The sequence below is a fragment of the Leguminivora glycinivorella genome, chromosome Z (assembly GCF_023078275.1).
Source record: "Leguminivora glycinivorella isolate SPB_JAAS2020 chromosome Z, LegGlyc_1.1, whole genome shotgun sequence".
NCBI lineage: Eukaryota > Metazoa > Arthropoda > Insecta > Lepidoptera > Tortricidae > Leguminivora > Leguminivora glycinivorella.
The window spans coordinates 30,856,704-30,882,820 of record NC_062998.1 but is presented as its reverse complement, the minus strand read 5'-3'; the positions used below and the strand labels follow the sequence as shown (position 1 = coordinate 30,882,820).

Below are 26,117 nucleotides of genomic sequence, written 5' to 3'. Positions count from 1 at the left end.
ACTAGAAAAATGTGCCTAGGTTCCAGAGCTCACCATCGGCCCAGGTGTGGGATGCAGTATGTAAGCGAGGTAAACTACCTTCAGTACTTACAGATAAAAGCGTTAAAATCAACGTTTTTTTCTTTAAAACCAAGGTTTTGGAGAAAAAATGCCTTAAAGTTAAAAAGGATGCTTGGGAATGAGTATCATGTGTCCCAACAAGACGCACCTCCAGCACATTCGGCAAATGGTACTCTAGCGTAGTTTCAGACTAATTTGGCAGTTTTTTATCCGAAACATGAGTGGCCACCTAGGCCTCCAGGTTTAGGCGTATTAGACTATTTTGTATGGTCATACATGCTTTGAAGACTAAATTTTTATAAAATCATAAACCTACATCATTTCAAAAAGGTTATCGAGAGTATTTGAGATGAAATGTGAAGAAAACGGTGCGTGCCGCGTGTGATCCGTTTGAGAAGCGTTTGAGGCTGGTAAACAAGTTAATGCTGGAGTTATTCCAAAACATTTGTTGTGAATGTAGTAAATAAGAGTGCCATTCATAAAATATAATAATAATGTAGTAACTATTTGTTCATTTTGTTTTATTGGCTATTTGTGCTGTATTCAAACTTATTGGACACGGTGTATATTAATATTATATAATTTTACGAAAGTTTCACCTTTAAGTTATAAATTGCATAAATAAATGTTACTATTACGAGGCCGGCTAGCCAGAGCATTGCAAGTTTTGACAAACAAAAGAATAAGAAGTAAGGTCAGTTTAACACTTTCGAAACCGGGCTCTACGCGGCGCTACGACATTTTCGCTACATACGGGGAAACCCATGTAATCGGCTACGCTTCTACGAGCGGTGTACCCGACAGTCGGGTTCTTGGTAGCGAAAGTGTTAATTTCAACCAAACTTTTCAACCAAGTGTGGCTGGCAAACAAATAGTTGTTTGTCGGAAATGATGAATTTGTATTCATTATTTTATACTTGGGGAATGTACGGTGGCAAGGTTTCATGGTTAAAGTTTCAAGGCAGTTCATAATGGAGGAATTATTATTTTTAATTTCTTTTTTGTCACTTGCAAGAAAGCAACATAAGCAACTAAATATTCTGCGAGTTACCTGTTATTTAGTAGCATATTATTTTGCTACCGATGGTAAGTCAAAAAAAATCACCATTGAAAACTAGACTACAAGTTAATTGAAATAAAAATCTATTCGACACCTGTATATAACGTCACAAATCAAGTTATATCCCGTGAACTCGCAAATAGAATTCTGGAAAGTGATTACGTTTTCAATTTGCGATCGAAATTGGTAGGACGAACGGCCCGGCCTTCAGTTTCGAGTTATGCCTCGCTGTGATTGTTTTCGTGTATTTGCTTGAATGGGTTTCCGTTCGAGTTGTCGAATTTGTGTTTGGATGAGCATCGCAACTGCCAACTTAATTTACTCTTGTTATCCTATATCGTGTACTTGTTTATGTACGCTTTAAACTGCTTAGTTCTTCTCATAACAGTCATAACTAAACTGAATTTAATTAACAGAGCCATTACCATGACTACCATGAGTAAAACATTGCTGTGCTCAAAACTACAAAAAGTAAAATTAAGCAAAAAAAGTACCATTCTGCATTCGTAATGTCAAGTAGTGCTTATAATAATTATTATTTACATTATATTTGTATAAAAAAAATATATTCCTATGATGAAGGTACATATTCATCGATAAACATATCGACAGCTTCCGGGTGAAATATTTTTGTATTCATAATTGGCAGAGGTCGTATGCTGGTGATGAGGGGATCAGAGGAAACCAAGAGCCTATTAAAAACATCCGTCATGTTGTCGATTCTGGAAGTTTTACGACTAAATCTCTCTCGATAGTTTTTAAAATCCTTATTCCTCGCTTCCTGGGCCTCTTCACTTAAATTGCCTATTGGAATCAGGTGCTCAGATATTATTGCGTCTCCATGAATAAGGATTTTATGAACAGTAGGTGTCATACGACACCACGGGTACAGGTCTACATATTATTATATATTCTCGTCGTTGAAGTAAAATTGAACCGCTTTTCTCATCTGAAACCGTCGAAATGAATAGAAATAACCTTAGGGTAAAATATTACGCACTAAATCATTGTTTTAGTGCGAAAAAGTTACATTTTCGCTACAGTAAAAACGCCTGATCAAATAGTCAGAGCAAAAAATTTTGTCCGTTTTCGAAAAACGGACAACATCTTTTGCTTTCGAATAAAGAATAATAATAACGACCAATTTTTTAGCTATCGTGCCTAAAAAGTATCAAAAGATGTTAACCATTATCGGAATTATGACCATTTTTATTTATAATATTAGTATGGATTTTTGAAATTAAATTATACATACAATATTGCAACTTTAGCCTTACATCATCTGTTTTAGGACTCGACACAGCATTGTCCCGTTTTATTTAGCGAGTCTGTTGAACAATAAGTGTCCCGCGGCGCGGCATGCTCTGTCGCTTCCCCGCGCGATCTCTGCTATACATTCCCATGGCAAACAATCTCCCTCAATGTTTACTGTCCTACACAGCTTCTGCTGAACTTAAATATTTCTCACAGTGAAAATTCGGCTGAGAAAAATAGTCGAAGTTGATTCTTGTATTTGGCAAGCATGAAATCAGTTGACAAGTAATTTTTTTTATTTTAAATTTCATTTATTTAGAACACAAACAGTCACATAAACAAATGAGTTGGTGTACTACAATGTATGTACTAAGTAATTTGGATAAAAAAAGACCTGGGGGGTTACCATGAAGTGCTAAAGCCGTTCAGTTTAGGTTGAAGTACGAAGCTATAGCAGTTCCATAGCTCCGTCCCTCTCTCTCAACCTAAAAAAAGCACTTCATGGTAGCTGGAGGTTCATTACTGAATATAAAGATTGTTAATAGGTTATCAAGTTTGCCTGAACGCCATTTTTTATCACATTGCCCGGGCATTATGATACTGCTACGTGATTGTTGGGCAATTTGATAATAAGTTTCACAAGTTTACCTGAACGCCATTTTTTATCACATTGCCCGGGCATTATGATACTGCAGCTGCCCGTAATAAGTCAACCCCTCTTTTTCTGCTTCGAGAGTACCAGAACCCGACTAAGCGAATGACCACCATTTGCAAATGGTACAATTTTATAACGCGGCCCCACCTACCGCGGCACAATGTTTGTGGGGGCATTCTGCAGAGCTAGTTCATCATCTAAGTTTATTAACAATTGGTTTTTGACACTAAAGTGTTATCTTATCCCTCTCCTAGCAAGAAAGGGACACTTGGTCATACCTACTAAACAAACTAGGCGTTTCACCAGCTTTGCCATTCGTGAAAGTACAGTTTTATGATAGCGCTTACCGCCTTATGGCTCTCCTCTCGCCCTCCCCCGACATCATCAATGTCTCACTAAGGCTGGAGGCGAGCTCTGCTCTGCGGCCTATGTCGAACTTGTCGTTTAACTCTAAATCATCGATTATAAGTCCTATCTTAGCCATCCTTGACATCGAGAGGTCCTGCAGGCGGCTCGCGGCTGTGTCCTTTGTAGTTTGATATGAAACTGCGTACAGTCTCTTGAACAAATCGGCACAAAAGTCTGCTGAAGCTGCGCCAATCCATCTATTAGCTTTTCTACATGTTTTATTATTACTCTGCCCGACAGAGGACAGGCATTATGCATAAGGCCCGGGCAAAATTCGGTATGTTATTATCACTTTGCCCAACAGAGGATTGGCATTATGTACAATGCCCGGGCAAACTTCAGCTATTCGGTGTGTCTTTTGCATATCTCTGGACCGTGGGGTCCCGGACCATTGCCTACTGGAAGCAGTGATAAACGCATTTTTTGCGTTGTAGTTTCCTCGCTATTGTGAGGGGAAAAGTTTTGTGTTACAATCGGGTGTTTATCACATACTAACAACAAAAATAGGTATGTAAGCTAATAGGTAAGCAAAAGAAATCATGAATAGTAGGTAATACACAAGAAATTTTACAGTCATTAGACTAAATACATTTTCTTTACTACGATCGGATACAATTATAATTGATTTAATTAGAGGAGGTAAATATTAGTTACTCATATTAAACCGAACAAAAATGTACACTTAGGTTTTTTATTTGTAATAATAGTGTTAAGTCTAAAACTAAAACACTTTTCGCTTGAGTAAAATTTTCAAACTACACAAAGAAGTGTTAAAAGGATTAATGTCAAATAGATACTTATTATAATATGATTAAAATGTTACATATCTACCCTACCTGCTATTGACATGTAAAGCATGTATAAGAATATAGGCTATAAATGTATAGTGTAATGTTTTCCTATACTTTCAGTACTCTGTAACAAATCCGCATACTGTTCGTTGATAAGTGAATCAAGCGGATCGCACCCGAACCCCTTCAGCAAGCTTTATGGAGAAGTGATTGCTGCACACCAAATGAACCTTACGATGTTAGCCTTTTCTACTGTAATTATGCGTCCATTACCAACACTAATCTCGCTGATAGAACACTTCCATCACGCACAAAGCGAGTTAACCTTTATATGCACGCAATACGGTGTCTTATGTAACGACCGCCAATACAGACCACCGAGGCTGGTATTTTTTGACAACATCAAAATCATTCTTATAGCTTTAGTATTAAACCGAAAATCGCCAGTCATGCATGAAGGTAAGCTGAAAGCGACTCTAAGCCTTGCAGTTTACATGGGATTTTGATTTCCCCTGAGCAGTAATGGTAGGGTGTAGCTAGAGGCTTGAAGGAGTTTAACGCGTGACGCACAAAAGGCCAAATCACGGCCCTCCCGACGGCGTCAAAGAGCGAATTTGTATTCCAATTATGACACCACCATGGACATCCGACGATCGATAATAATGTTGGTCACTTTTTTATTTATTTTGGTCCATGATTGTACGACGAAATATTATGTCCACATTATTAATAATATACGTAGGTTATGTACTACTTATATTTTTTAACACTTTCGAAACCGGGCTCTACGCGGCGCTACGACATTTTCGCTACATACGGGGAAATCCATGTAATCGGCTACGCTTCTACGAGCGGTGTGCCCGACAGTCGGGTTCTTGGTAGCGAAAGTGTTAAATAAGTACTTAACAACTAATGCAACAATTTTCTCATTATAAGTGAATTGTACAAATTCTTATGAGAATAAAGAATCTTTAAACCTTAATGCTACAAGACTCACGATTACATGTGATGTGATTGTGATTACCTAATGTGATTACAACGCGTGACATTGTATGTTCAGAATCACAAGTTACTTTTGACTCGTTGTTTTGATTCGTTATGCGAGTATTTGATACTGCCAAGAAGTAAGTGAAAATTAAAATGAGTGGTGAGCTGGTGAGAACATGCGTTTCAAGTACATGATTAGCAAGAACAGGTATAGATATTTATAATCCGATATTATAAGTGCTGTTATTGATGTCTATCCAAATGCACCTACTGTACGAACTTTTTACACAACCCCGGACGCGCAATTTCAGAGCAGTAATTAAAATATATGCGGTACTGAATCAGCACAAGTCAGTTCCGAAGTAAAATACTGGCTGGCAGACAATGAAGCAGTCCTAGTGGCGGCCATAAAATAATAATAAAAGGATAATTAATCGATTTCAGTACATTACTGCTGGGTAGTCCCCCAGTCGTAGTCGTTAGTGCAATTTCGAGGCCCCTATAGCATTAGCTATTTGATTGCTATTCGCCGTGCCCCAATCTCGGATTCAATAAAGTCTCCCCGCAGATATATTTTGACATTTCTATTTGTTAAGACATATGATTATTGGTTAGTAATTGTTTTCTGCGAGCAATCGACCGTGATGTTACGCGTGGGTTTTGATCAAACCAGTTCTGATTCTAAGGAATTTTCTTGTCAAATTAACAAAACAATTCTTACCGAATTTAGTACAAACGGATTTTTACTTCACTTTTATTATTTTAAATTTTTTCCTAAGTTGACCATATCGTGCTACATAATTATATTTGTTGTTTTTATTATTTGCCACTGTTTTTCCTATTATTTATTATTAAAAGTACCGTCGGCATACGTGATTTATATTTATAATATCCGTTCTAATTTATAGCACATGTCATCATCGAGGAAACTCGCGGTCGGACAGACGGACGGTGGTCTGGCCCACGCGGAATTTCAACCGTCTGCAATTTGTATGAAATCTATGCAGTCGGCATGTAGTTTCCTATAGGATGCACCTGCCGTTGTTACAGTGTGTCTGCACCGGCCCTAAAGGAGTCCATTGGTTGAACTGATAGCCAGTTGGCCCCTTAAGGGTTCTCTCCACAGACCTATCATTTCGCTTACGCTTAAAGACTGCTGGAGTGTGCAAAAGAGAAACTTTCACGTATATGATCATCCTATGAGTGCAAAAGAGGCAGACTACAAATGAAAAAATTGATGACAGGCAGCGGCCGCTAGCGGCCTACTCAATTTAAGTTAACGGATTAATCGTACTTTTCAGTACAAAAAGTTGTATTAAGATGACACAGTGAGTGCTTTCCGTTTGGATTAAACAGTTAGAAAAGCAAAGTATTCACGTTATCATACATACTTTCTGAATTAAATACATATTCCTAATGACACTTGACATTGGTCCAGTTTTGGTCTCACTTTTGATATTCGACAGTTGTTCTTTGTCATCCTACTTCTTTGGTTCCCTCCATATACTACGGTAGGTACCATAAAACCCTAAGAAAAGCTAGTAGAAAATGTAACTATTTATACACAGCATTAGTACCCGCACACGTTAGCTACGGACAATGTTGTCCTTTACGCGCCGCTCGTCGAAATAGCGTTTTGATTTCCTTGGGTTTTTTACTCCCTTGTTTGCATGAGTTGTTTGCCTTGTCAGCAGGTCTCTGGGTGGGTCTGATCAAACGTTGCTCAAACATTTTTTCTAATAATATTATTTTATATAGCAGCAATTAAAGCTCGTGTCAGAGTATCGTAGCTGGGGTGTCGAGGTGATGGATATTGACAGGGTAACTCCCAAAATAGGTAAAAGATTACTTTCTTTGTCAAACAGTAGATACACAGCCATGTCATTGTTACCACAAGGAACTCTACTGTGGAATCCGTTTGTTTTTAGCATTGTAGCATGCCATACGGCGTTTTAGTAACAGGCACGCACTCGATTTGAATAAATATCAGAACCTATGTTTTGAGGCGCCTTCTTTCTACTTATTACGCTCCTTCATGATACCAAACATAGGGTTTGACAAGCATAATTTAGTACATGTCTTGTGTAAATAAAATCGGTATTTGTTGTCAACGAGGCATTTACGGAATTATAATTAAAAACATAAATCAAGTCTGTAAGAACATAAATCTATACTGACTACTTACATATACTAGTAGGCCTTGTAGGTTTGGTCAATCATGAAAATAAGTATTAACGTATCAACCTAGGTCTCTTATCATGTCGCTGTTAATGGTTAATACTCATAGGCCTCATAATTATCGTAAGATTTTCCATGAAAGTCGATGCACTAAGTAGAGAAGTAGATACCTACAACTACAACTACATACTGCTTCTTTTTGCGAATATAGTTATACCAGTAACGTCCTGATTCCGCTAATATCTTTAGTCTTTTATTATTACCGCCTTGTTTAAGCAAAAGCCGAAAATCAGAGCTGCCCCACGTCCCAAGTAACCCGACACCGTGACCCCTGCGGTCGGCGGCAGACACGCGGCTGACACGCGGGCAAACACCAATGTTTTCTAATGAAATCGAGCCGCACCACTCTCCGCCCGTCTCCATTTGTGCGGCTTTTCTTAATAAAAAATACGCCAGTTGTTGTTTATAACACCACCTTAGCGGTATATTTTTGGTTTATAAAATTTTACCGCCAGGAATTTTATTTTCAGAATCTGGTACCCATTTCACAAATAGGTACTTATTCGTTACGTGCAGGACTAGTGCTCCTCTTACTTTGTATGTTTTTCAAACTTTATGGTAATTTTTTATGGATGAATTATTTTCAAATTAGTGCCAACGGCCACCGCTAGCATTATGTTATGTGTGACATGCCCATAAGATGTATTTGTGACAATCAGCTCTGTGTGACCCTTCACTAACGTTGAAAATCTATGTATCCATGAGCCCCTTAATTGTATAATTCTATGTAGCTTTATGCATCACCTATGGCGCGATATTGTTCAACAATCCTACGTTTACAGATAAAAAAAAACACATAGTTTCTCTACATTTTCTTTGAGCAATCAGAGTACATTCAACATTTGGATTCGGTGAAAAAAAGATCAAGGGGGCCCATAAACAAGAGTGCGTTGTTTTTCTACCCTCTGTTAAAATGCAAAGGGTAATCTGAAAACAATATACCTTCATATTCTTGTACAATTATTTTGAAAACATGTATTATTAGTACAAATAAATTAGACTAAGGTAAAATAACTTTTTAAATTAAGTAAAACAATTAACAAATTGTTAGAATTAAGTAAATAGGTTAAGTTATAAGCGTAAAAGTGAGCGTTAACTCGCCATCAAACGCCATGTTCATGTTTTTGGAATAATAATAAGATTTGAAAATCTGTATCTCGTCTTTTAGGTATTATTATTAGTTCTGTATGGGTGCATTCAACGTGTACAGTGTACTGATACTGATATGTACTGACGGGAACATTACGCCTACATAACTCCATTATTCGTATTCCCGCTATAGAGCTCATAAGACAAACCCGTCACGTATTGGAGAGAGCGTACGCCCTTAGCTGGATGGCTCTCAGAATGTGGCTTAATAAGATGCCTCTTCGTTAGACGCCGTAATGAGCATTTAGAGAGAGCAAATAAAATAGTACTTTTGATTATATAATAAAAAAGACTACAGAATAATAACAAAATAATAGTAAGTACTATTGTTTTTTTTTTTCACTAAATGAACTAATGACTAATGTCAACCCAATGTACCCATTGTGTGAAATCATTAAGGACCTACAAGTTTCTATTTACTGCAGAACTTTAGTTTTTTTTATAACTGGGCTCAACTGTGGTTTGTTACTCATTTTTTTAAACCCTTGTAATAATTTAATGCCGTTCTGAAAATGTTTCCAAATCGAATAATAATTTTACACGCTCCCATTTTAACCGAATTTCCCAAACTGTTCAGTATAAAGTCAGGCCCTTCACAATCTGCGACCCGCGTCCGGGTCGAAAAGAATATGTTTGGGCACAATAAAGTCGAGACACAAATAAGCTTTTATGTGCCCTGGGTAACTGACCGTGGACAACAAACAGAGAGTGTTTGGCGAGCGCCCCGCGCCCGGCTATGCCTAATGGCCGAACAAAATTTATAGTTCGTTAGATATTTCAACTTATCTAACGGAAGCTGAAATACGAACTATGTTAAGAATATAACAGCGTGATTACTGATAACAAGTATGCATCGTATTATAAAGTGACAGATTTGCCATTGTACGTCATTCTGAAGTTTTTATACGCCTATGATTTTCACAGCCACTGTTTATTCAAAGATTGGAGCACTCACCAGGCTGTCGGAGATGTGTGTGCGCGTCGAGTGAAGACTTTGACATCGCAGACAGCGAGTTGGTGCCATAGCCTGGAACAATTCACATCTTTGTCAAATATACATACATACAAAGACATACGTAACTCCGTATAGACGGATAAAGTCTAAGAAAAAAACGTACCTCAAAGCCAGAGAGAAAAACTTAATTATGTATAAATAAAATAAATAACAATTCATATGTAACTAGACTCCTTAACTCAAATAATCTTTTCAATTTAAGATTAGCAGTTAAGTACCTATATTATAAATGCATGTACGTTTCTTAGAAATAAACAGATAAATTTTTTTTTTTTTTTTTTAAAGAGATACGGTGGCCTAGATGGCGTTACACCTTTAGGGAACGCTCGGCTAGATGGCGCTAATATTAATATTTGACATTTTAACACATATCAAGCCAACAATATGGGCCAAATTGTCAAAACTGAGGTTCAAAAGTTTAAAGCTTGTGTCGAGAGATGGCAGTCTATGCACTGTGATTACACATTTTACTTTGACAGTAACTCTCTATAACACTCGATCCTTCTCGATCTCTATAACGATCGATATTTACCGAATATTCGGCCCATCTCTAATTGATATGTATCAAATCAATTAGAGATGGGCCGAATATTCGGTAAATATTCGGTATTCGGCATATTCGGCAAGTTTTTCAATGTTCGTATTCGGCCGAATAATTCGGTTGCTTTGCCGAATATTTACCGAATAAACAAAGTAAAAAAATAATGAAGATCTTTTGTATTCCTTTGGATAATAAGCTCCTATTTTAGTAGCTTTCTAAGGAACTACTAAAAAGAGATAATTGCCTATGCGTCAAAATACAAATACAAAGTTGGAAAAACCGTACCTAGTTTAAGAGTTGAGAAGAGTTTAGAGTTGTTTTAACTAAGTTTTAGTTAAATTCACTAAATCGTAATAACATATGTAGTTCTAGTAACATATGTAACCATTATCAATCATTTAATAGTTTTTTCAGTACAGATGGAGTTTTTTTTACGCACTAGTGCGAGAAGTGGTTCATTATATGCCAGGTCGAAACTTCGGAGGCTCATCTGTACTGAAAAACGTCGTACAATACACGTGCGAAAAGGAAATTCGTAACTCGTGTCGATTTAAAACACTCCCTTCGGTCGTGTTTTAATTTATCGCCACTCGTTTCGAACTTCCTTTTTTACGCACTTGTATCGTAATGTACTATTTCTTAACATCCGCTTTCTAAATATGGCGTAACCGAATATTCGGCCGAATGTTCGGTTCGGTAAGAGCTGAACCGAATGTTCGGCCGAATATTCGTATTCGGCAAAGTCCATATTCGGCCCATCGCTAATATCAATGTTAGTTATTGCCGTTATTGGCAACGTACGAGAAAGAGTGGCGCTGATTGTCATAAATACATGTAATCAATAATCACATGGAATGTCAAATAATAATGTTAGCGGTCGCCGATGGAACTAATATGACTCCATAAGATTTAACATAGAGCAAAATTCAGAGCAGCACAAGCTGTGCACATATCAGATGGGCACAAGAATATGGGTAATCTAGCATCTAGTGATGAGTCGATAGTCATATTCTAATACGGGTAAGGGCATGTACCTACTCTTATTTATATCTATAAAGTTCCGAATTTAGAGTCACGTAATATGTCTGTCTTATTATACATAAGCAATTCATACTGACAAAACCCTGCTATGTTCAGATCCAAAGTTATATATGTATGTATAACGGAGGCGATTACCGATTAATAAACATTGTTCAGTAACAAAAAAAAATCGATAACGCAAAATATGGTAATAATTGGGAGGGATTAAGTATATTCAAAATTGTTACACTTATTATAAAGTGGTAATAGAAGATATAAGCGCTGTAGGCCTAGCACATGATTGCCGCGAGAGTATGTCGCCGCGAGATAGACTACCCGTCCTTATGTCATTAATACAGTTAGAAGAAGACGTGTGATGTATCTCGCGGCGACATACTCCCGCGGCCATCATGTGCTAGGCCTACTGGTGGCCTAGCGGTAAGAGATCCGGAGGTCGCGGGTTCGAAACCGGCTCGTACCAATGAGTTTTTCTGAACTTATGTGCGAAATGTCATTTGATATCCTTCGGGTTGGAAGGTCAGATGGCAGTCGCTTTCGTAAAAACTAGTGCCTACGCCAAATCTTGGGATTAGTTGTCAAAGTGAACCCCAGAAGACAGAAGTCCAATATGCTGGAGTGAAAAGCGTAGTTACATAAACGACATAAGTATAATAACTAGTCGTCGGTTTGCGTCAAAAGGATTGATGACTATTGTCACATGATTCATCATTCTCAACATCACGGTGTCAACGTTGATGAGAAACGAGATTTTTATCTAATTATTTAATCTACTGCAATTGTGAATCTTTAATCAAGTTACAACAGAAATACTCTGTGGACTCTGTAATTAAATTATAATTTCCGTAGTCTCCTCGATGGTTTTAAATCGGGATAGTACCTATATACTTTTAATGACTCTCGATGTGGTCGTTATCTAGTTTATTTAAGCAATGTCGTTTAGAATTTAATAGGATTTATGTTGTATCCAGAAAGAAAAATCATGTCAGACTAATAACCGAATAATCTTTATCTCAGATAGTAGATATTGGTCATTTGTGAACAATGCCGCTGGCTACAAGGGTTCACGTGTATTACTAAATTGCACCGTATTCAGACGGCATCAAAGTATTTTTCCTATTGGCAGCGTACGTGGAAGAATTAGATTGTCTCTTTGAAGTCTGCAATCAGATTTCACGCATTGTTAGCGTTAGAGCAACATGCTGGAAGGTTCTTTTGATTTGGGTGTTTTTTATTTTCGCATTTCTCCGTGGTCTTTGATTTTGGGGGCGTTTTAGTTGTAGTTTTGTATGTAAAAATATTTGTTGTTTACTACAAAAAAAAATGCATTTTTATATTTATAACTCGTATACATCTTAAAACACATTTCCCTCTATCTGTTGTGTTCATATCAAATACAAGTGCTTATATTTATATATATGAACAAAATGGATGTAACTAAGTATTATCCTAAAAATATTCGTTCGCATTTTTTAAAAGTACAAACGATTCAGAGTAAAATGAGCATAAAATGTAAATATAATGTAAATACTTATTTCGAATAGGTACCTAGATTATGTACACAATTTTTTAAAGGCCGAGGAAGAATGCTACGATGTAGACTTCCTACGTCAAAAATGTTTAAAAAAATGTCGAATATCGGGTGGGGCGATCTCCTCTCGGTGCCAACATCAATCACGCGAAACACAATACCTACTAGTGATAACGGCGTCATAAAAGCACTATCCACTATCTTCACGGCCAATGTGCGGTGTTACGTTTCGTGGGTAAGTTCCTGTTTTGAGCTTTTTACTTAATTTTATAGTGATTTTACAATTTCAGGACTATGGAATAGTATTTTAAGTAGTCAAATATGAAGTATTTTAGAAACAAGGTCAGGGTACACATGAATGATTAGAGAAGTGATAAGTATTTTAAATAAAGAAATGAATTAAAGGTATTACAGGTATAATTTACAATACTATCTAACAATTAGTATTGCAAAAGGCACATATTTGTGAAATCTAACTTTTTTACTGCCAGAGTCATGCTTACCTTTACCTACAGTATATTACCTTTTGGTAGGTACCCATTACCTATTGTTTTTTGTTAACTGTTCGTCAGTGTCACCTGATACTATCGATGCTGAATATTCATCATTCGAGAGACACAAATGCTAGTAACGACCACGTCAGGACTAAAATGTTCGTTTTTTAGGGTTCCGTAGTCAACTAGGAACCCTTATAGTTTCGCCATGTCTGTCCGTCCATCCGTCCGTCCGCGGATAATCTCTGTCACCGTTAGCACTAGAAAGCTGAAATTTGGTACCAATATGTACATCAATCACGCCGACAAAGTGGTAAAATAAAAAGTGGAAAAAATGTTTTGTTAGGGTAGCCCCGCTACATGTAAAGTGGGGACAGATTTTTTTTTTCATTCAAACCCCAACGTGTGATATATTGTTGAATAGGTATTTAAAAATGAATAGGGTTTACTGAAATCGTTTTTTGATAAAATTAATAGTTTTCTGAAATAATCGCTCCTAAAATAAAAAAAGTGTGTGGCCCCCTCTAAGTTTTGAACCATACATTTAAAAAATATGAAAAAAATCACAAAAAGTAGATCTTTATAAAGACTTTCTAGGAAAATTGTTTTGAACCTGATAAGTTGAGTAGTTTTTGAGAAAAATACGGGAAACTAAGGAACCCTACACTGAGCGTGGACCGACACGATCTTGGCCGATTTTATATGTATGTAGGTAGTCGGTGTAGGTATGCCCCAAAGATATATTATGTTAAAAAGGTAATTAAAGTTTCAATCTGAAAGCCGCAAAGTTTATTTTAAGGCGTGACTGCAACCAGCAAAACAATCGGAAGCCGGCACAGACCCCTTAAAAATACAAATTTAAGCCGGCGTGTGAGGGCCCGTCACCACCACAAATTAAATTCTCATTACACCAGATCAAAGGATGCTCGTGCCAAAACTATTTGTCAAAGGCGGCGCCTGAACGCAAACATGCATCACTGTAATCAAATCTACCGCAAGTTGAACTATAGGGATTTGTGTGTGTAAGGATCATGCAGGGCTTTATAAATTAGGGTCTAAGATGTACCAGGGCATTTTCAGAAATTGGGACCCAAAATTAGTGACAATGAGGAGGCACTCTCAAAGGTTATGACAGATGGCGCCAGTTAGTCCATTGCACAGATAAAGAATTTCATACGTGAGAGAAGATGATATGTTTTTGTCTCTGTCTCACATATGAATGATAGTGACATGCCTAGACACATGCACAGGCGCCGCCTGGCGGGATAAAATGTCAGTGTGCCTCCTCATTGTTAACGAATCTCTGTCAGTTTTGTGACGACAATGAAGCATGAAATTTCAATAAAAATATTGTTTTTGTGTTAATATAATCTATGTCATATATTTAGGACGTGAAAAAGTAGATTTTTCACAGATTGTCATCACAAAACTGACAGCGAGTTAACAACTGTCACTAATTTTGGGTCCCGATTTCTGAAAATGCCGACGTTACGAGTATCTGTATCCAAAATTTTAAGGTGATAATGGACGGTTTTGGTAGCGACTATTCAGACTATAGGTACCTAATTATAAAATTTCATAAATACAACCAAGTGACGTTTATTCCTGAAATTTTACTTTAAATCATGACTGAACTGTTAGAGCAAAATGTGCATCATCAATTACGTGTTGTATGTCGGTGTCGGTACCCACCTACTTTTAAACGGTTTAGTTTCAGACACGATTAATATTAATGTGGGTAAGTCGGTACACGTACCGAAATTTATAAGCTGACATATTTTCTAAACAACAAGACTATTTTGGAGCATTCCCCGGGCTGTTCCATATAAACGCAGTATGTTTCGTGTGTTGTGATTTGTTTTTTCGGCGTTTAAAGCATGCAATCAGTTTTCTTTGCATAATTTTGTACATTAACGCAGAAAAATACCATTTTACCCCATCCAATTTGGAGAAAATTCGCGGTTGTTTGAAATTGAAGTGAGCCTAATAAAATACATATTTATTTCCTATTGTATTTATTCAGATATAATAGGTAAACAGGGCCATTCTTTCTATAATTTTAAGTTCAAATCATATCGCTCGGCACTCACGTTTAACTGAAACGAAATGAAATCCCTTTTTAGCTGAGCTCCTCTAGGTATAATATTCGCCGCGTTCGCGCTTCAGAGAATGCAAAACAATGGGGTGCTCAAAGTTTCCCTCCAAGCGCCTCCGGCATTTTCCTTATCATGCATCCTTCTCTAACATGACCTTGTTTGTAAGAGCAAGCGAGACGGAGAGTTGTGGATGAAAGCCACTTTTAGCTAATTTTCGTCGCTGCTGGTTTCTTCTCATTTTTAATCTAACCAGTGGAGTGCGATGTGTAAAAAAGATCATCCGTTTTAAAAAAAACAATGATATTTAAACACAGGCAAAGTATACCATATGAAACGTAATAAGTACAACACATAGATGAAAGCGCGTGGCCATGATATCACGTACGTATTAGATATTAATTTCCGGATGTAAGTACTTAACTACCACCATACTATGTTAAAATCCCTTAAAAAATATATAGATGGCTTCCTTCAAATATGTTTGTTAATGCTTGTTTTATAGAAGCTATTCTAACTTTTAGATTTTGAACGTTTTTTTTACAAATGTTCGTTTACGTAACGTTGTACGTTTAAGTTCGTTTAGATAAGGTACAGCGGGGCGAATCTCGACTGGGGGACAAATGTAACTGGTCCATTTTTCCATGTTTTACAATGTTTGCATTATTAAATAGAGTGTCCACCTATATGGTAAGCGTGTTCAGTGGATACATGTAGAACTCAATATCATAGTGTAATAATGGAAAAAATGGATCAGTTATAATTGCCCCCAGTCGAGATTTGTCCCGCTGTACCTTTATACATAAATTGCATTTTGTTCGTATTAAGTTTCGTTCGTAAGTCATAATTGTCATAAAACTCATAAACTCCGAATTCGAATCAACCAATGTCGCTACAGAACGGCCTCATATCATGATTTTAATAATAATCTAATTAAACCTTTGGCAGACGGATTGCGAGAAAACACAAGTTTATAAAGTTATAAAAATTAAAAAAAATATATTAAGCTATCACTCTACCAAGCGATATGAAACATTATGATAATCTTTATTAATTACGCCATAATCATTAGCGTTTAATGCGCCACCACCTCAATCTCAGTAATAAGCACCGTTTAGTTTTAAATAACGCCATAGGTCAGTTCATTTTAGTTCACATCGATGCGAGGGGAGCAGCTATGGGGCTCAATGCTTTGGGGAGCTATTATGACGTCGTTTTGTCTATTAACAGTTTTATTTTTCGAATGCGTCATATTATTCATAGTGATATTTTTTGTCAAAACTGTTAGAAAATAACCGTGACAGGCAATACCAATTATAATTGTCAATATTTTGCGGTAAATAATGAGAAGAAAATCACATGAATTTTAGCAAAAAGCGTGTAATTTTTAGTCACTTGCTTCGTTGCCACTTAAGGGGTACCTAAATACGTAACTGAGCCTCATTAACTGTTGGACCCAACTTCAAAATTGGGAGAATAAATTTACTCTTCCATAAAAAGTACTTGGCGTCAGTCAAGTCAGTCAGTCAAAATTAGACATTTATCCCATTTTTTGAGATTTCAGAATTGAATTAAAGTGAGCGATTAGGTACTGCAGATGATTAAAAAATCGTTAACACCCTGCGTAAACATACCGATCGACATATTAGAGGATGGTTTAAGAATCGACCACCAGCCTGATCGGTCCCCAGGGCGCGGCAACTAAATCATTTACAACTTTTGTGCAGGGCATTAAGTCGTCACGGGTTGACGCCGCGCTCTCCCGGGACTGTAACGACTTATCATTACTTTATTGATATCCCTAGATGCTTTAACATAGGGTCAACTGGATAATAAATATTTTTGGTAGGGTCCAGATTTTTAGTGGCCAAAAACTGTAACTACCTACTTAATATAAATTCATACGCATGAAGTCTGACTTGCCGCAGACTGTCTTAGATCACCGCGTAATAGTTATAAAATAAATGTTGTGTAAGTGAATTAAAAATATGTAGTATATGACAGAGTTTGAACTTTTAAATGCAGCGTTGTTCGAGTGACGGGTGGCCACTGGCCACGAACGTAAATATAAAGGGTACGAAACATTGGGATGCACCTATTAGATCCATTTTTGGCTATTTTACAGGTATCTACTTAAACGTAGCACAGGAAAACTTAAAACATTATTCATTTCAAAGACATTACTGAAAGTAGATTATCTTCTATTAAATTGGACAAATATCGAAGTCGAGAGCCGGCACTGGCGACAATGCGTGCCGAGTGAAGCATGCGATGCGATAATGGAGTCCCTCTCTCCGCTCACTGCGCTATATGATGATAATCATCAAAATATTGCATCACTTACCGAAATATTGTAAGTGTCAATCAAAGAATTAGGTGGGTATTGTTGGGTTCTGCCGGCGCGTGGCGCGCGCACGGCCGGCGCGCGGCGCCTAAGCTCGCGTGTTATAATTTTAGGGACTATTGTTTTGATTTTTACGCTGAACGAAAAATTTACATGACATGGTTACGCGTTTTACGAGTGAACGGACTAAAATTGTTGAACTGTATTTAGACCGCTGAGAAGTCGATCGGGTCTAAACTTTCACTTTGTGACTTTAAATAAGCGCAGGGGATCGATTTTTGAATTTTTAACCGACTTCAAAAAAGGAGGAGGTTCTCAATTCGACTGAATGTTTTTTTTTTTTTTTTTTTTTTTTTTTTTTTTTTGTATTAACCGACTTCAAAAAAGGAGGAGGTTCTCAATTCGACTGAATGTTTTTTTTTTTTTTTTTTTTTTTTTTTTTTTTTTTTTTTTTTTTTTGTATGTATGTTCCTCGATATCTCCGAGAATTGTGGACTGATTTTCAAAATTTTTTTTTTGATCGAACGGGTATAACCCCGAGATGGTCCCATTGGCACCAAGTCAAGGTCTGATGATGGGATCCTGGAGAAATCGAGGGAACTCTTCAAATGTTATAGGCACATGTAATGTTTTTAGTGTATTTTTCAAAGGTAAACCAGTATTTACGCCTGATGGTAATAATTTTATGTGGCTGAGCTGATGATGGAAGGTCAACTCCTCAATGGTTAGGAGTTAAAGGATAATTCTTTCACTAGTGTACATGTATTCGGACTGATACGTATAATATCAATAGGAACCACTAAAAATCAACAAATAAATAAACTTTTTAACAAAAAATAAAACCGCCTTCAAAAATAAGCGCGTTACAAAACACGGAGAAACTAAAAAGCAAAAAATAATAAACCTTTGAATTCAGATTTCTTATCGTATTGCAATAATCTAAACATCCAAATTATAAACAAATCAATTATTTTTGGAGTCGGTGCCAGCCTGCGTATGGTTGGGTGGGGCAAACAGGCAATAGCAAGGCGACGAACAGGTCTGGTACCGACTGCAAAAATAATTGATTTGTTTATAATTTGGATGTTTAGATTATTGCAATACGATAAGAAATCTGAATTCAAAGGTTTATTATTTTTTGCTTTTTAGTTTCTCCGTGTTTTGTAACGCGCTTATTTTTGAAGGCGGTTTTATTTTTTGTTAAAAAGTTTATTTTGAAAGCACGAATTCGCCGATCGAAAGTCTGTGGAAAACGACGTAATGCTATTTTTGAAAAAGAACGGCTAGTACTCGTAATTTTAAAATTAGTGGTAATGACCACTCGTTTTCCATTCCGTTAGTAGAATTTAAATCGCTAGTAGTGGAGATATTATTGAACGAATTTCACGAAATCGAATGGCCGAGATTCAAAAATCGGCCCCGCAGTTTTTGCTTTATCGAATTTAAAACCCTTTGCTCCTAGGAACCTTACCGGTACCACTTATTCAAGTCAGGTGGCACTTTTAGTATTATTAATTACCATACTATTTATTTTGTTCTTTACATAAACAATGATCGGTGCTTAGTCAGTGATAGGCTCGAAATTTAATCATTGTATCGTACCTGCGTATCATTAAATTAAGATGTTAAAACAAAAAGGCAAGTGCCTGTATGAAATGGTACAGGGTGAGGACTTATTAGATTAATAAGAAAGATTTTCTCACCTTGTGATCCTTGGGATGATGCATGTGTAGACCAAGTGCTTTTGTATGACGCATCTGAAAAACACGTTAACATATAAAGCTAGCACATACTAAGGCTTTTAGGTTTTGAAATCTTTTGATAGGTAATCAGACAATAAGTAAATATTAGTTGGGAGGTAAATACTCGTAAGTGACAAATTCCCAAGTGAATAAGGTAAGGAACGTACCTAAGTTATGTTTCAAAAAGAAAAATTATAATTATTACTAGCTTTTAAGATCTTATAAGTAACCTACGTGCCAAATTTGGATTCTCTTGCAGCAGCGGTTTGGGCTGTGCTTTGATTTAAGTCAGTCAGTCACTCAGGACTTTGCCGTTTATATACTTTTATCGTGTTTTTTTATTTTCCTTTAAATTCGACACGTCGTCAGATTAATTATGAGGAGCCAACCAGTATATCACTTTTTGTTAAATTCGGGAAAAAATTTTTTTTCATCGTTTTGATACCTAATAAATTAATTTATTAGTGTGAGAGACCCTTAAGAATACCATTCAAGTTGGTGTTCTTAGTGCCAAGTATCTGACTTCACATGTCATAATAAATAATACTAGGAAGTTATAAAGGCTACACTTATTAAGTCATAAAATTTACTTTTTGAATAATTCGATAACAGTAAGAGTTAAGACACTAGTTTTTTTTAGATAAATTAATTGTAATTGACCTTATTGAGTTAACGAAAATCAATAAAAACACGTTGTATATAGTGACCAGTAATATTATCCTAGGATAAGTAGGATACATTATTCTTTTTATAACTGTGAACTGTTTGCTGTTTGTATGAATACAATTAAGTACCTACAATTTTATTTCTACGTTACACATAGGTGTTGCTGTAGGTAGGTAGATCGTACGAAAATTATACATATTAAATTTGAACATGCGATAATTACCTTTACCACCTAGGGCCACTACAGATGCACTACAACTGCAACTACTATTTTAGTGTTGGGTTGCAGTGCTTGCAGTCTCTCTTTATCGGCCCTTGCCCTTACCACTAGTCGCTGATAGTGCCAACACTAATATACCTACGCTAAAGTCTACATAACTTATGTAAAGGTAAAATCACAGAACTTAATTTAGATAGAAGAAACAAATTCATATATTTGTATAGGGGCCGAGCGTGTCAAATTTTGTACTGAAGTTGATTCTTGCCTGTAATTTTAAATATGTCGCAGGCTCTCGATTGTTCATAATTTTTGTGTTGTTGCAATTGAATATCACGTAACGAGGCATTTTTTATGTTTTGGTTGACTTCAACTTACAAAAATTGACGCCCGAAAGCTGCAAGCTGCGATTAAAGACGGACAACTCAGTGGATTTCACTGAGTTCATTTGACACGCTAAGTAGATACGTTTGCTTGATCTATGGTATATATGACATCTGTGGGTAAAATCATAAACCAAATAATTTTAATACCGTATTCCTGATCACCTTGAAGACTAAAATGACATACTTATGAGCTGTTTTGGATATCTATTTTTTTTTAAATTAAAGCTCATAAATTGCTGTATTGATGGCGATGATTTGGGTACCTACGCAAATCCAATATTGGTGTATTGTTTTTGTATTTATGTTTCGTATCTGTGCAGCATAATGAAGAATAAATACATAGGAAATGGATTTAAGGTAACGGCGGCTATCAACGCGGGTATCGAAATCGACGTCCATTACCGCCGCATTTGCAAATACGCATTTTATAGGCAAACCGACCAATTTCTTAAAAAAGTTACTCACACAAAGGAAGCCTGTTTAGTTGACTAACGCACATATAGGCGATAGAGAGTGTGAATGAAAGAAGACGCTCGCTATTTGACAGTTTTTGCCACGGGGCCGCGAGAAGAGGTTGTGTCATACTGACGTGTGACGCTAAACATAAGTGAACTCCAATCTCATTTAGTAGTTTACGTAATAATTATGGCAAACAGGTGAAAGTTATGCATTTCAAATTATTGTTTATAGTTTTCTACATGACTTCTGAGTACTTTTTACGTATTGTTTAGCCTGGAAATGTGTTTAAAGTGGAAATTAAAAGACAGCGGTGAAAGGCGCCATTTCGTGAGTAGATTCTATTACTGTGGTATACCACGGTAATAGTTAAAGTAGTGATATTAGTTCTTTTTGCTTTATTTTAAGTATATGTGATCAGTTATATAATGTCTTACAGTTGTTTCAATCTTGATCTATTCACGCTATCAAAGAACTATTTACGCGGTATGAAAATTATTCAACAAAACCTTAATTTTTAGCAAAAACTTCATGACTGATTTCGTAGTTTCTATGAAAACCGTTAATTTGTCAATTTTTTTAAACATTGACATAAAGTCTGATGCTTACTTACCAGTTATGTAAACTTGGTTTTAATATAAGGTTGCAATATTTTATTTTGATTTGTAATGAAAATACATCTGTATGACTTTGTTTTTATGGGTCGGAATTAGATTTTATAATACTCCAATTTATGCCTATTACCGATGGTACGATCAGATAACCCTCGGTAATAGAATATATAAGAATCTATTACCGATCCATGCAATATTTGTTTGGGTCGGTAATGGGTTCCTATAGAAGTATCTATTACCGAGCGACATATTAGTCTTGTATCAAAATATGACATTTAGTGTACCGTAAGTACAGATTTCTTAGGTGAAACTGAGTCTTCTGTGGGTATTCATAAAGGAGGATAGTATAGGTATATGTATTTGTCATAATTTGTATATTCAACCGTCGGTATTAAGCTCCGAATTTTGAGATGGGTTTCTATTTACCGATGGCAGAAAAACACTGTCATTCATACCCTCGGTAATGAAATCTCAATTCGCGTTAATAGAACTGCAACCTGTTCATTACCACGGTAATAGAAAATTTAGGTATGTTGGCTTCAATAATCATTTTATGACATATAATAAACTAAAATGATCCTAAAACTCTTCAAAACTAATAGTTCAATAAATACTCTTCCATAAAAAAAATATTTGTGGTCGTTAATGAGCTTTGATACCCTTAATTTTTTGGTATCTTTTGAAATCTGCCTAAGTACCACGTTAATAGGCGCCATTACCTTATAATTTTATTATTATTTAATAATTCACATTTGCTGTAATGTTCTCTTAGTGTTAGAAATAGCTTTTATAATCAAACATATATCCAGAAGCAATGAACTGCAAAAACGCAAAATACATTTATATTTCCCCTAAAAGATACAGTAGGTACAGTCAACAACACAACTGTGAATACAGACAAAGTGCCAAAAATATGTATACACAACTTAACTATACACAACTTGTACAGGCAATAAAATTCTGAATACATATTTTTGGCACTTTGTCTGTGTTATTGACTGTACCTACTCAACAGTTTCAGTACGCGAAAACCACCAAATGGCTACAAATGACACAAGGAAGCATTAAAGGTGAACTCTCAGAGGTGTCAATAGCCAGGAGGGGTTGCGAGCACACAACCCTCTCGCCGACGGCCGGCAATTGTCGTGAGCCGCGCATTTTACCGTACTTCACGCCCTAGACGGCTTTGTGCGTCAATACGTAACTGTTTCAATTCTCGTTGAACGTTTTAAAATCTGGTTTGGTGTTTTTTGAGGATTTGTTTTAGTATAATAATGTGGATATAGGCAGAAACAGTAAAATACTAAACGTTGGGGTTACTTGGGATCCGTTGAATATTTGGTATGCAATATTCTGATTAAAAAAAAAAAAAAATATATATTTAGCATAAAAATCCATGAAGTCCTATGAAGTTTTATAAGAAATATAATAAGAAATGCACCCTTAAACATATACAAATTACCTACAAACTTATAAAGATAAAAAAGATACAAACCCTTAAAGTAATATTTATATAATTTTAACGCTGTTAAAAAAATGTATGTGTTTATGACAGTCTGAGGCATCAAAACATTGTCTTAGAAGAGTATTTTTTCATTTTTTCAAAATTTAAATTGTATGATATATCATAAAATGTATTGTCATCATTGAAAATTGAAACAAATGAGGAGAATAGTTAAAATAATTAAGTTGTTGTTTTTTCTACTCTACGTGATTTATAAAGACAAAGACTAATTGGAATTGGACAGGTAGTAATTATTAATTCATCACATTTATTTGATAGAACGATACTCTGATGTCTTATGACCAATATTATATCTAATTGGACAAATTCTTACAAGAATTGAATACGAGGCTTACTTCTTGTACTTGTATTCGAATTCAAACTAGATATCGTATGACTGAGAATCTTTTTATTGGTATTTGATTAACTAAGGATTTCTCTAATGAATTTACGTGTATTCAGGTCTCACAAGATGCCTATGTAGGGTACCTAATTACCTATCAAAGTTTTTATCGCACGATAAGACGTTAGCGGGTTATGGAGTCGACAAGACTTAAATATACTCATTAATCTGTTTAACCCTTCAGGTGGCGAAATCCGGGAGCCGACCGCACGTAAAGTGGCAGGTAACCGGGAGCCGGACTTGAAATAAAAAGCTGTTGAGTGGCAAGGATACCGATAAAATGACAGAAAAAGTTTTGAGTGGCGGGGCCCTCACGGGTGGTCATCGCGAATGTCACTTGTGTTACAAAAATTATAATTTCTCAAAAAGTGTAGGGATGTTGTGCATAAACCATATATCACTGGATTCATTATGAAACGGCTAAAATCATTCCATAGCAAAAAAATACATTCCATTTATGTGAATTTTGCTAGACTCGATCAAATATCAGGTGGCTACGTTTTCCACTTTCATGTATTAAAGTAACTTTATTTAGGAAAACAAACAGTAAATTATATAAAAAAGTAATTCAGGGACTTAAATATACATTTATTTACACTTATATCCCTTTTTTTAACATATTACAGTACAATTTTTGCAAAAAAGACGGTTTTTAAACACGTGTCTCAAATATGGCAGGCGGTTGGTCCAATCAAATTGGGTCATATTTCAAGCTGTTTTGAAGTTGAGGGTGTTGGACCTTTACTGAATGCCGTCCTTGTTTAGTGACGAATGGTTCGTGCAAGTGTGAGGAAGCTAGATACAGTTTTAGACGGTTTTATTTATATATTTAGGTATATCGTCGCACGGGGTCCGGGAGCCGGTCCCTGCCACTTATCGGCTTGTTTTTCCCAGAGTCCGGCTCCCGGCGCCTGCCACTTAACGGAATGTTTTATAAAACGACCGTGCCACTTATCCCCTATGCAACTTGTAGCTCCGCCACCTGAAGGGTTAATAACAATAGGTATGCGTATGTTAATATAAGTAAAAGGTAATAACCTAACCACAAAATTAAAATAAAAAAAAAACCCCGACATATAGTGGACCGGTTTTCATTAAACATGGCTAAGAATACTCCCGACTAATTCAGCTTTCAAACAAAAAAAAACTAAATCTAAATCGATTCATCCGTTCGGGAGTTACGATGATACAGACAGATACACACATAAACAGACAGACACGTCAAACTTAACACCCCGTCGTTTTTGCGTCGGGGGTTAAAAATCATATTAAGTCCTTAAATAGGTATTCAAGAACAAAATTACAGGATTGTGCTTAAACTCGTTACGTTCTTGTTTCTGGTTGTAAAATTTAAATCACTGATTGATTAATGAATAAAAATAGTAGTTAAATTTATGTTTACACGGTCAACTCAATAACTCCCTAATGTACACATTTGATCAGGAAATAAATTTTTAAGTTATTTGGCGGTGTTAGAACGGTATAACAATAAAATGTCACAAAATCCAACCAACATTATTTTTTAATTTTGACACTGCCAAACTTATATGACTGATAGATCATTAAATAAGGCTTTTTTAAAAGTATCACTTAGAGTGGCCGCTCCTTCAGAAACTAAAAAAACTTTTTTTTGAAATGTTGACTTAGTACTATTTAGTTAAACAAAATGAAAAAAAGATTGTATGATAGAGTTAAATACTTTTAGAGAAAAATAACAACAACAACAACATACAATCACGCCTGTATCCCATAAAGGGGTAGGCAGAACACATAAAAAAAAAAGAAAAATAATATTTCATGAATTTGTTTTTTTTTTCTGCCGCCTGAACCACTGGGAATTTTTCTACAAAACTTTACACAATCGTACTACTAAGTGTAACTATAAAAAAAACCGGCCAAGAGCGTGTCGGGCCACGCTCAGTGTAGGGTTCCGTAGTTTTCCGTATTTTTCTCAAAAACTACTGAACCTATCAAGTTCAAAATAATTTTCCTAGAAAGTCTGTATAAAGTTCCACTTTTGTAATTTTTTCATATTTTTTTAAACATATGGTTTAAAAGTTAGAGGGGGGGGGACGCACTATTTTTCCTTTAGGAGCGATTATTTCCGAAAATATTAATATTATCAAAAAACCGGCCAAGAGCGTGTCGGGACACGCTCAGTGTAGGGTTCCGTAGTTTTCCCTACTTTTCTCAAAAACTACTGAACCTATCAAGTTCAAAACAACTTTCCTAGAAAGTCTTTATAAAGTTCTACTTTTGAGATTTTTTTCATATCTTTTAAACATACGGTTCAAAAGTTAGAGGGGGGGACGCACTTTTTTTTCCTTTAGGAGCGATTATTTCCGAAAATATTAATATTATCAAAAACCGGCCAAGAGCGTGTCGGGCCACGCTCAGTGTAGGGTTCCGTAGTTTTTCGTATATTTCTCAAAAACTACTGAACCTATCAAGTTCAAAACAATTTTCCTAGA

The 26,117-nt window shown here is 36.0% G+C and overlaps 1 protein-coding gene across 1 annotated transcript in view; it reads right to left on the bottom strand.

Annotated features, from left to right (window-relative positions):
* Positions 1-26,117, bottom strand: part of LOC125240682 (DNA-binding protein D-ETS-3) — a 97,330-nt gene that overhangs the window by 25,080 nt on the left and 46,133 nt on the right. The window contains exons 4-5 of the mRNA XM_048148691.1: positions 19,362-19,415; positions 9,558-9,629 (exon numbers count right to left, since the gene is read on the bottom strand). Coding sequence (XP_048004648.1) covers positions 9,558-9,629; positions 19,362-19,415 — 126 coding nt within the window. The remainder of the gene's footprint in view (positions 1-9,557; positions 9,630-19,361; positions 19,416-26,117) is intronic.